The sequence below is a fragment of the Schistocerca gregaria genome, chromosome 10, assembly GCF_023897955.1.
Source record: "Schistocerca gregaria isolate iqSchGreg1 chromosome 10, iqSchGreg1.2, whole genome shotgun sequence".
NCBI lineage: Eukaryota > Metazoa > Arthropoda > Insecta > Orthoptera > Acrididae > Schistocerca > Schistocerca gregaria.
In genome coordinates this window covers 216283462-216296645 of record NC_064929.1, presented here as the reverse complement: position 1 = coordinate 216296645, position 13184 = coordinate 216283462, and the positions used below count along the sequence as shown (strand labels likewise).

At 40.4% G+C, this 13184-nt stretch overlaps 1 protein-coding gene across 3 annotated transcripts in view; it reads left to right on the top strand.

Annotated features, from left to right (window-relative positions):
* LOC126293339 (centaurin-gamma-1A) overlaps window positions 1-7575 on the top strand; it is a 304641-nt gene extending 297066 nt beyond the window's left edge. For all 3 annotated transcript variants that reach the window (XM_049986531.1, XM_049986532.1, XM_049986530.1), the window contains one exon: window positions 3349-7575. In XM_049986531.1, the coding sequence (XP_049842488.1) occupies window positions 3349-3480 (132 nt within the window). In that variant the 3' untranslated portion in view covers window positions 3481-7575. The remainder of the gene's footprint in view (window positions 1-3348) is intronic.
* The last annotated feature ends 5609 nt before the right edge of the window (window positions 7576-13184 follow it).

Here is a 13184-nt window from a genome sequence, read left to right as displayed (position 1 = left end):
ACGAAGAATTTAACCGATGTATGATATTGGATTTTTTCCATTTTCAACATCACAAGCACCAAAAATGCTTCAAACGACTGCATACTCGCAATTTTACGTGACATCTACTAGCAAATTTACATGACATCTACTAGCACGTGTGCCAACATAATGGCAAAACATCACGCATGTAGTGTTGCAGTCTCTTGGGTTCCATTCTCTCCATCCTGCCTGCCCTCTCTTCGTCAGTGATGGAATACCCGTTCAGGTGGTTTTTGTTTGTTTTGTATTTTGCTCCTCCGAACCTTTTTTTTTCTTTGTCTTTTTATTTATTGGATTGTTATATTTAACCCTGTTCTAGATGATCCTACACTTGTTATAACTAGTGCCTGGATCTTTTATGTCTAAAGTATATTGTAGTGTAAGAGAGTGTTGCACCAGATGTGTTTTGTTTTCATTGACAAAGAATCATTATTGGTCATGGAGTTTTGTTGCTCGTTTTGATATATTTCAAAGGCAACAGATTTTTTCCTTGTTGCAAGCAGAGGTCATAGTTGAAGAAAGTGTCATTTCACTCTCACACTCTAGTGGCACTTCTGTCACATCCCAAATAGTGCCATATTCTCTGAGAATTAGTAATTTTATTGAAACACGATGACAGTGCCACTACCATAAAAATGTAATGTTTGCACCCTAACACAAAAAGAATGATGCACCACAGAGGAATTATCCAAATGGGATGGAAATCAGTAGATGTAATTTACTTGTACAAACAAGCAAATAACTACAGTGTCCCAATTATTGGATGATTTATTCAAGAGAAAGAGTTTCACAGACAAAGCAAGTCAATAAGGTGTTGGTTCTCCTAGGGGCCATTATGCAAGCAGTTATTTGGCTTGGCATTGATTGATTACAGTTCTTGGATGACCTCACGAGGGATATCGTGCCAAATTCTATCAAAATTCTGAGATGTCAAATTCTTGCAAAATTCTGAGTCGGTTGGAGGGCCTTGTGCACAATGCTCCAAAAATTCTCAATTGTGAAGAAATGTGGTGACCTCGCTGGCTGAGGTAGGGTTTGACAAGCACAGACACAAGCAGTAGAAACTCTCCACATGTGGGCGGTCATTATCTTGCCGAAATGTAAGATGAGGCTGCCTCGCCGTGAAGGGCAACAAAATGAGGTGTAGAATATTGTCGATGTGATGTGCCGGTGTAAGGGTCCCGTGGATGACGACCGAAGGGGTCCTGCTACGATAAGAAACGGCACTGCGGACCACCACTCATGCCGACTGAGCCGTGTGGCGAGTGACGGTCAGGTCGATATACTGCTATTCTTTGGGGCACTCTAGATCCGTCCCTCACCAGGCAGCGGGGCTCGTCGGTCGAGACAATCCGAGGCCAGTCAGTGAGGTTCCAGGCTGAGGATGCATTTGAACGTGACTGGACAGCAGTGGTATACCAATCTGACTGTCGCCTGTCGTACAACCCGACGGTTTGTGGTGCTATTACATTTCGTAGCGAGAACCCGTCAGTTGTCATCTGCAGCACCTTTACGTCACGGTGGCACGTTAACGATAGTCTGCACTCCGTTTTGTTGCCCTTCATGGCAAGCCGTCCTGGGTTTTAGATTTCGGCAAGTTAATGCCTGCGTGCACATCTCAAGAGATTCCAGTGCTTGCCTTCGTGCCTGCCAAACCCCACCTCGACCAGCAAGAGTGCTGGATCTCTCCCCAATTGAGAATGTTTGGAGCATTATGGCCAGGGGTTCCAACCATCTCGGGATTTTGACAATCTAACACAACAGTTGGACAGAATTTGGCACGATATCCCTCAGGAGGACATCCAAAAACTCTATCAATCAGTGCCAAGCAGAATAACTGTTTGCATAAAGGCCAAAGATGAATCAACATGTTACTGATTTGCTCAATTCGTGAAGCATGTTCTCTTGAATAAATTCTACAGTTGTTCTAAAACTGTAATCTTTTAAACTTCTCTCTCTCTCTCTCTCTCTCTCTCTCTCTCTCTCTCTCTCTCTCTCTCTCTCTCTCTCTCTCTCTCTCTCTCTCTCTCTCTCTCTCACACACCCCCTCCCCCACCCCGCTCTCTCTCACCCCTCACCCCCTCTCTCTCACCCCTCCCCCTCTCTCTCCCCCCCTCCCCCCTCTCCCTACCCCCTCCCCCCCTCTCTCTCTCTCGCTCTCTCCCTCCCCCCTCCCTCCCTCCCTCCCCCCCTTCCTATCTCCCCCCTCCCCCTTCTCCTTCTGTTCCCCTTAGAGTGTGTTTTATCTTGTCCTTCAAAAAATATATTTCATTGTGCATACATATCGTTGATAGAAAATAAAATCTGTTGTAGCCAACTAAATCTCTTTGCTACATTTGAGTTGAATTTTGTAAAATGAATCCTCTCAAAGCACCCTTCTTGATGAACTAAACATAAATTATCTTGTAGCTCATAAATAAAATAATTACTCTTCATAAATAACATTTCTGTCAAAGGTATATATTTGTATTTCAACAAAAATTAGGCAATATTCAAACATAACTTCAAACTTAACATTTGAGTTTGTGATTTTTCTCCATCACCACCAACATGCTAAGTCTTTTACATCAACAAGTAACACATACATATCCAAATTCTTTTACACAAAATTTTCGGCATTGTGTTATTGATAGGTTCACGAATGCACGAACAAGACTGAAAACTTCACTAGCTTTTGGATCCAACTTGTATAGCCCAACAGCTCCATTCACATACCAACAGTTCATACCCCCATCAGCTGAAGTGCTTATCTGTCAGCTTATATTATTAGTAGTCATAATTTGTGTGTTGCAGCAGCCATTTCTTACTATATCATGTATGTTTTAATACTAGTGGGTTAGCTACTGATTTCAATGCTGCTATTAAATATGTCCATATACCAGACTTGTCACGACCGGGACCCACTCGTCATTACTAATGTAAACCACTATTATATCTACTCGTAAAGCTAGAACATGTGCACGTGACTGGTAAAATGTGCCACAAGCTGCACAGCACAAGAAACAACTTGGAATCGTGAGCCTAACAATCCGACAGTTCTGTCGAGGTCTGCACACGCTCTGGGCGTCTCTCTGTTGGCTGTGTCATCATTTTATATGTTCTCAGTACGTTTTAAATCTTACTAGACCTACTCAGCACAGTTCAGTGCATAGAAGAACTGTGTAACATAACCGTACCTCATTAACTGAAATGAGTCTGTTCATCGACAAGAGTTCGATCCTCCGAAATGTGAAGTGAGAAGACTAATAGTAAACGTGATTCCCTTTCTTCACCGTATCCACTGTTGAAGCATTTCTGCAGCGAGTTTACTCGAGCTCTCCTTTCCAGAACAACGCAAACGTCCGTGCCGTCGACCACGAGGGCAGGACGTGCCTCGCGTACGCCGCAGGCAGCGAAGATATCGAGCTGGTAGAACTGCTGGCGAGCTGCGCGTGGCAGGCCCCAGGCAGCGGCACGTAGCGGACGGTGCCGCCCGACGTGACGGGCTGAAGCCGGCAGAGCTGGTCCCTGCCACGCTCTGACTGCGAATCTCAGCTGGTCGGCGCCACAGCCACCTTCTCTCTCTCTCTCTCTCTCTCTCTCTCTCTCTCTCTCTCTCTCTCTCTCTCTCTCTCTCTCTGTCCCCCCCCCCCCCCCCCCCCACCTAAATGCCCTTCCTATGAGTTGTCAATACTCATGTGAGAATTTTGTATATCATTTCACTTCCTTCTGTACTGGCCAGAATTGCATTTTCTGGTCTCTTCTGCTATGACCTGAAGCTTCACCTTTTGTATGACATTTAATCATTTCCTACACACACCTCAGGTCCTTCCTCCTTTGCACTATGTATCCGTTATGAGAGTGTGTTTCTCGACTGCACTTTCTCATTTTCTGGGAATTAATCTGGGCATTTACTTGAAACTGAGTGTTTTAAGTATACAGAAACACTGTGTATTTACTGGGGAATTAAACTTTGTCTCGATCACTTATTATTAGTGATAAACCACGTACGAAATGACACCTTCCCGACAGGGAGTTTTATAACGACAGTGGAAATTCCTGTGTGGAATAATACGTAAAATACAGGAAAGGTAACTCCTCTCCCGTAGCTGAGTGATGTCGTGCACAGAAATACACGACAACAAACTGTATTTACAATTGCTTTTGAGCTCTCGTTCTTTCTATAGTAAATGTACACTCACTCGCACACACGACCACCCAGACACTCGAATGCACACAAAGTCACGGCCGTGGGAGTGTCTATTCTCAGGTGATCTGTACCAGAATGTAGGTGATAATAAAAGCTAACAAACGTTAGACACTGAAATATCACACCCGACAGCCTCCGCCTTACCCTAAGAGTGGCACTCTTCGTCCCGTAGTGGCTCCGTCAGATGTGTATGCCTGTGCCAGAGGCACACTTGTTTACTTTTAACATTGTGACGATACTAGTACACTCGGTCTGAGGACGGAAACTCATTTATCGAAAGAGCACCATTGAAATGTGGTTCGTCGCTAATTTGCGTGATTTAGCCGGAGTTTAATGTCCAGTGTTGGTGACGACCGTGACCTAGTCTGCAGCTGTAATGGAAAAAATCTGCACTGTGCATTTATTGTCTGTCAACGTCCACACAGAATCCGTACCGCAAGCACGAGCAATTTGCTGAACTGTCTGCGTATTGACAATCTGTTTTATAGTGTAAAGTTTTTAGTTCTGCACCTTTGAGACTGATAGTCAAGTTTTTGTACCAACTGAATTTCCATTGTATTTCGTATGCCAATTTGTCTTTTCACAGTTTACAGATTTTTCAGTGCCACAATTATTGTGCCAAAAGTATTCATCCAGTTACCTGCAGAGAAAAAGAAAACTGTACGTGTATTATTAAACTTTCGTGCATCACACGTCTTTAATTCTTGTATAAATGGCTAGAGCATTAGCTGTGTATTCAAAACAAACTGATACTGATACACATTATCAATAAAAAGAACAGTGCAACGGTAGAGATATGCTCGGAGTTTGCCAGATGGCACACAGATGGGGTCCTCGCAATATCCCTCAGCTGGTGTAGTCTCCCTGTTCTCTGTCATTACACGTATATAGTAGTTTTGTCGAAGCATAATGAAAACTGTGGCTACATAAGATGCCCTCTCCTAAGAGTCCTTACCTCTGTCATTTTGGTACATATCTGTAGCTTTATCTCTGCAGGCGTGTAGATTGAGTCGGCCCAAACAAATGCCGCTCATCACAAGTTTTCTTCAATGCTCGGTGTCAATGGGAAGTGTCAGTTTGTTTTTTAAAATGACATTTTATGCTTTGCTTTCCATAGTGCAGTCCAAAGTTAGCCCAGTGCAGTATCCTGCTGAATGATGCAAATTATAACAGGAACAACAAAACACAGAAAATAACCAGAAGTCCAGGAGTCAGGAAAGGGAGACTCGGCCAACAAATATCTACCGATGTGTCAGTATCGGTCGTTATCAGCTGCTCAAGAGCAGACCTAGCAGACGCATATCTGTACTGCTACAACATTTGGGATGTTTTGACTGAGGCGTGGTGGTTCATTTTGTGCATCTTTAATGCAATAATATGGATTATATTTTACTACGGTTTGGCCCCCAGTTTTACTCTTCGTACCCATAACTGTTTCTCACCCGACTCCCTCCTTCTCTCCCTCTGTGGGGAGTCATCTTGCCTCTCGCATGATACACCGACACAGGAACAGTGATACTCATTCCCTGATGCACTATCGGCTATTCTTCCTGTTTTGTTTTCCCTCTTAACACATACTTACACCAAATATCACTCTAGACTAATTTGAGACTGCTTATGGGCATGTAAAATTCCACTTTCTGAAGACAGTTGACCATAATGAGAAATAAACTGACACTTTTTGTTGACATTGGATATCACAGAACACATGTCATGAGCAGTAAAAACAAAATGGCAATATATGTCCGGGCACCAGAGTAACTGCATGACCATTAGGAGAAACACACACTGCAACAGATAAATAAAATTCAGATCCTCGTACAGAAAGGTTGTTGACATTTGGCAGTTTCCTGCTATCTCTGAAGACATTAGTGCAGTATCACCAAAGCTGACTGCCTCACACAGTGCACGGTGTGCCGACATTCCGTTCACTAGTTCACACAGTCGTAAGACTCTCGTGTTCTAAGAAGGCTTCAGCATAATAAGCCGGAATTTCACTGTAAATACTTCCTCTACCTGTAGTGGCAGGCACGTGCTGTCGTCGAGTGCCTTCACGTACTGTTTCACGCTTTTTGTGCCTCTTTTAGTTCTGGAGTGCCACTGCTCTAAATAGTGCCTTCTAGCGCAAATGCTAAAGGCAGTATATTTGTCTGTAGATTTGTGGAGTACCACTCACCACCTGATTCATTTTCTACTGAGCTTAAACGCTATGTAAACCTTTGACTTATTATACAGCACTTTATTCTTTTATTGTGGTGCTCTTTCCTCAGTTTCTGATTCTGCATAACAGTGCCCTGTTCTGACTGTTTCCTCTTGTGTACTACAATATTCTCACTTTAGTTATTTCAGTGAGCTTTTATTGTTCAGAGTTACTTCATGTGTGCTAATTTATTCACCACTAGTTTCCACATTTGTTAATATATAATGTTATGTATATTTTGTATATATATTGTTTCAGGAGTATATTTCTTCCACTTGTTGAAACAGTGTAAATCAGTCCCTTTACATCGTAGTGGAAAAAGAGCAATATATTTATAAATACCTGCTGCTTTGAAGATAATCACTGTATATAATATATGTAAATACCAATATTTATAAGAAATGTAGACCATACTTCAAGCAGTGTGTGTTTTGGGAAATCCTTTCTTTTTCCTGTATGTGGTTGTCTCTGAATATAAAGGATCTAAATAAAGATGTACCATTCGAATACTTTACAAGATAAAAGTGTGTTTATTTGTATGCTCTCAGACCATTTAGAGTTTCCTTCCTTTTGCTCTTACAAAAAGACAGTTTGATGTAATGTGAAATTTATCAGTACTTCAGTTCTGACAACCACACTTTTTTCTCTTCTCACCTTCTTTGCAGTTTGCAAATGAAGGAGGAGCTATTTGTTTCATTGGATGTTTCAAAAGAAGTGTGTGGAGTGTAGAAAACATTAAAACAAAAAATAATAAACATGTGTTAATGATGATGCACAAGTTATGGATAGCTGAATTGTTGCACCAATGATAGAGGTAGTTTACATTAATGTTACTGTGCCTGTTATTTATAATAATTAGCCACTGTTGTTGCTTCTCTTGTGTACACTGTTTATCATCTATGTGAAACAATTAATTTTGTATTGTTGATATATGATATATATAAAATTTTCCTTCATCAAGATTCATTTATGCAACGCAATGCTACTTTTTTCCAAGTTGCTTTTAGAAGTAAATTTTTGTATGCTTCTTACAAATGTTATTTTTTGCTGATGAAAAATTTGACAGTGATTCCTAACTTGTGTAAAATTTGGCCAAAGATTCTTGTAAATAATACCAGTCATTTTTATTATGCCTGATGCTGTTACAATAAAATGAATGACATGAGCCACTTTCTTCTCATTGTGACTGTCCATCCCCCATACCAGTTTCCAGGTAATGTGTGTGTCAGTTTAGTTACAATTTATGCAATTGAATCTCTAGGTTTGTTCGAGCAGTTACCAGACAGCGCCAGATGACAGGCCGTACTGCGCATTCGCAGCTACGATGACGTAGGTGCTTGCTCTGTTCATACGCATTTCGTCACGTTTCTGGTGGAATTTCGTGCGTGGTGGGGCATCACGTGACCATGTGCAGCCCTGCAGCATGTTGTTGAGAGGACATACAGAGCTGTACTTGGAGCAATTGTTTTATCATATCCCACCCGGATAAAGGATGCAAATAAGGAAGCAGTTATTGGCAAAATATCATTTCAAAATTAGAATCCACAGCTCGAAGTACCATAACATTTTGCTATGGGTTGACTTTGACAGATTTTCTTTTCTTCTTCTTCTGCTTTGCTTCTTCTTCTTCTTCTTCTTCTTCTTCTTTTTTTCCGTACTCTGCAATATTGTTATGTAGCATTTCCAACAGGTTTACATCTTTCTTTTATTTAAAAAAAAAATTCTTGTGTGGCTTACACCAGAATAAATTTCATGACTATTTCAAAATGTGTAAAAAAATTAACAAGGTTGTCTTTGAGGCAAAGAGACTGTACAATTGACAGTTTGTATTCTACTTTATAAATAAATATAAAGCCACGTGGGGAGTTAAAACGATAAAACATGGTATGCTGTCAGTCTACACTTTAGCATAGAATGGCATTCTATAAATTTAAGATGTAAACACAAATTAAGAAATAACTTCAGGCCTAGAGGAAGTACTACACAAGTGCCTTGTGATCGAAAAACACTGTTTCACAGAAGCAGATTTGTAAAATTCTGTCACAGCTTGCAGTATATTTGAAACAAAATATTTAGCTCAACACTACTGACGAAATTTGCCTACTTAGTCAGCTTCGAGTCAATGTTTATGTAAGTTCGTATGTATATAGCATTGAGAGATCTTACAGTGTCATAAAAGGAACAGGAAATTACTCTACAAAACTGACAGCAATAGCTTCATTAAGATATTACTGGTTGATTGGCTTCATTAAGATATTACTGGTTGATTGCTAATAACGTGGAAATAATATAAAATCAGAAAATTTAAACTACTAACTTATTTTGGTCTTTCGTCGTTATGAGAATGTATATTAATTCATTTTTTCACTTGACGGCTCCCGGCCACAGAAATCTGTTTTGTTTTCATTTGACGTGGGAGCTGTAAACAAAGACCGAACAGCAATATACACAGGTCACGTGGAGAGGGAGCCCCCCCCCCACACACACACACACAAACACACTACAACTGGCAGCTCGTACAGCAAGCAGCCCCACTTCCAGTTGCCAGAAAGCACTGCTTACACACGACTTCAGCTCTGTGCGTGTGCCGTGTGCGTGAGCCAGCTGGTAACTGCTCACACGAACCTTCTAACACTGACTGACCACTTGCTGCATGGAGGGTGCCAGATAATTTCGAACAACTTTCTCCAAAAAAAGGATAAAGAAAAGTTCCATCTTAACTTTTTATGGCACAGTACGTTTCTCTCTAAAATATTTAATTTGCGAAGGATAAGCTACAAAGTCAGCATATAGCATTTCTACATAATTTTCTACAACAGATGTGAGGAACGCTTCAAAAGAACATAAAAACTTTGCAGTACTATGTATACAAACTACTGACAGTAGATACATACAAAAGTAGAAAATAATGCTCATGTGTGTGTGTGGGGGGGGGGGGGGGGGGGTGTTTTACTGAATTCTAGTGATGAAATTTTAAACAAAGAAAAAAAGTGTGAAAATCTATAAGTTTACTAAAACCCAAATACAGGGTATCAAGTCTTCAGCCCATCAACACTTGCCCACCAGAATAACTCGCCCATAAATTTACAAAGATAGCATCTATGTCAAATTTCAGCTAAAAGCTAAAGTCTACTTGATTTCGGTGAAGAAAATACTACAGTATGCGGACAATAAAACATGTAGTGCAACTTTCATTTCTCTTGAAAAGAACACAAAATTATGAGTGTTTGTGAGATATTGTTGCTGATAATGATGATGATAATAATAATAATAATGCAAGTAGGTATGGACAGTGAGTGGACATCCACATAGTACACAGAATCTGTATAGTATAAAATGGAAAAAACACACATGGAAACTATGAAATAGAAGGCAATAGAGTGGCTAACCGTAAGTTACATTATAGGGTTGAAGTCCAACACTGCTGACAAACACATTTAAAAGTAGGAAAAAAAACTGTTCCTATCTTTCAGATTAGTGGGTTCCTTCCCTGGGGTTGAAAGAGGGAAAGTTTAGGTAATCCTGCCTGAGGGGAGACTGTGACTTTTTTACCAAAAGCTTCCCTACAGGTGAACCTATTCTCCTCTCTGAGGAAGAAACTCAAGTTCTGAAAGTTAGCTACAGTTTTTCTCAGCTTTCAAATACGTGAGTTGGCAGTACTCGGTTATTTTGCCTTGCTAATGAATGTACTGAGCAGCCACTGTCTCCCTGCAATGTTAATCTGTGTAGTGGGAGACTCTCCTATAGGCCACATGTAGAACTTCCAGAGAGCAGCCACTTAATAGTTTCAATGCTGTTCTGTGGCTGTCATGCAGAAACTTTAAAATGCGGTGCAAAGTGTGTATTAACCCTAGGACTCACTCTGCTAAAATTTCCCTAGTACTCCATCTGGGGTCGTACATGACCCCAATTGATATATAATTGACTGTGTGTATTAATCATTCAGAGAACAATGTATTGTCATTTAATACTGTTTGTTTACATTTTATTTATTATTTACACACATTTCACAGCTTTTTTAACAGGTATGTACATAGTAGAATTAAATTACATATGGCGGAGTAATTACATATCAGAAGTTACAATACTACTCTAAGTCATAATTTGTTTCACTCATAAATGTTTCACAATGGCTTCAAATTTACAGAAAATGTGATGAACAACTCAACAGGAAACATAATTCTAACTGGAATCCATACCATAGTCATCTGCACATATTTTGCTAGTAGTAACTATTTTAGAATGTTCCTTGCAAACAAATTTGTTACACTTTTTGCATGTTGAACTGTATTTTGTGTCCTTTGATCAGGGACAAATAGAGAATCTGCCTCGCTTTCTCTTCTGATTGTCGGGTATTACGTCTGGATGTCCATTGTCTTACAGATCATCAAATCCACACCATTTGATACTGCTAATAATATCCTTGTTCCTTGCTTGCGGTAACCTCAAACGACATTCCACTTGGAGCTTTGCCATTCCTTTGGCCAACTTCATTAGAAAAAGACGTCTCTCTGTTTCTCAACAGCAACACAGAAGAGTCTGTAGGCATCGAGTGCAGCTAGATCGACAAGATCATAAAATACTGCTAATGGCCAACGTTTTGTACCCTTTTGCACAGAATAGTAAGAGCTCATTTGATCTAGCGTATCAACACCTGATTTTGTTGAGTTGTAATACAACACTACTTCTGGTTTTCATTTCAAGTTGTTGTCTTTGGGCACTTCAAATGATTGATGTTGTGTTGACAGGAGTAGCACAGCCTTATTTCTTTTTGGAACATACAAAACTAATAGCATTTTACCACTGTATGCAAATCTGGTAGTGCATTCTTCCCTAGTTTTCGAAGGCAAAAACTCTTTTGGGACTTATTTTCTTGTAGAACGTAGAGTACCTACAAGTGTCAACTTCATTTTCAACAATTCTTGGCCAAGGTCATAGCTCGTGAAAAAATTGTCTGTGGTAATATTCCTACCACTGCCAGCCAGATGACGCACTAAATCTAAGACCACTCTCTTGCCTTGATTCTCTTCTCTCACATCACCACTTCTTTCAGTGTACATTTGAAGATTTGTCAGGTAACCATGTTCACAGTGTACTGCACGCCGTATCTTGATGCCATACTTTCCTGGCTTTGAAGGAATGTAGACCTCGAAACTGGACCGACCTCTGTATATGCAAAGATGTTCATAGACAGTAATGTTGCTGGAAGGTATAAATGATGTTTGACATTTCACGGCAAACAAATCAAATATTTCCTGTACAGTTTCAGCCTTATTTTCAGTCCTCTCTTTCCTTTCAAGTCTTGTGATGCACCCGTCAAAACGAAGTGAACGCAGAATGTCCTGATATCGCCTCCTCGGCATAGTAGCACGGAGTAGAGGAGTGCCATATTCAGAGTCCCAAAATTCGTCAACAGATTTCCCCCGGCTCTTCTGTACGCCATACATAATCAGCAAGCCGAAAAATGAAAGAAGCTCGCACCTGTCAGTATCACGCCAGTCAACTAATTTTCCAGACACTTTCAATTCATTTCCTCGTTGATTTGTGAACTGAACTATTATACCCAGCAATTCATTAGTAATAAACTGCCTGAAACAGTCAACAGCTGAGCTAACACTAACTGCACTAGGAGTACCTGCTGAAAATGGCTCTGAAAATGGCTGTATGTTGCGGACTGGAAATCTACGAATTGACGGTTCTTTTGTACTCCATGCAATATCCTGACCCCTGCTTACCAGTACTGCACTTTCATCTTCTCCACTGTCATCATTTTCTTCTAAGTCATGTAAATAAATTTCATCACCTTGGTCTACCTGTGTCTCTGTTCCACATCTTCGGCGTCACTACCTTCTGAATCACTACTGCTACGAAATAAGTCTTCCATAGCTTGTTCTACACTATAGCCAGGAGCAAAACGTACTCCATCCGTGCTGAAATTACACTGCAACAACAAACGTATAAACCAACTTCCAGTTTGAGCTTAGTTCTGAGTAACACCTGAATTCAGTGTTACCAACTCAAAATACCTAAGAAAGGGATTGATAGTTGATAATCTGTACATACTATGGATGTTACATATAGTCTATCTGGGGTCATAATTGACCCCAACAGGAGTTTTTGTTAATTATTGATGTAAATGTTGCGTCAAGCGCTCTAAAAATTATTGTGAGTGAACTAAAATACTTTGTGGTAAAAGTCATAAAATTCTGGATTTTTACAAGAAATAGAAATATTATTTTATCCATAATAAAGATGATTGGGGTCACCTATGACCCCAGAGTGAGTCCTACGGTTAATGGATTTGAAAAAGTAAAGTAAGTGTGCAACAGTGACTGGATAGTTCAGACAATACACTCATTGCCCGTCAAATACAGAAACAGGCACATTAGTGAACTACTCGTTATATTGGTACATGTTTTAGTGCACACCATATAAAACTGCAAGTCATTCCAGGCACCAGTTGACTGTAGGCAGTCATTAGAAGCAGTTTTAGTGCACACGGTGTTGAAAACTCGTAAAAGAAGGTTTAACACCGACTGAAATTAATTTGCGGCTTGTAAATGTGTATGGCGCCCCTTCACCTTCAGTTTTCCACCATGAAGAAATGGATGGTCAAGTTTAAACGTGCCTGAAAAAGTGTCCGAGACGATCCGTGCGAAGGCGGCCCGTAAAGTGCAAGCGCACTAGAAATTCTCGACAAAGTGCACGATATTATTTGTAAGATCGGCATATAAAGGCGTACGAAATTGCTAATGCTCCAGGGATATCAAAGGG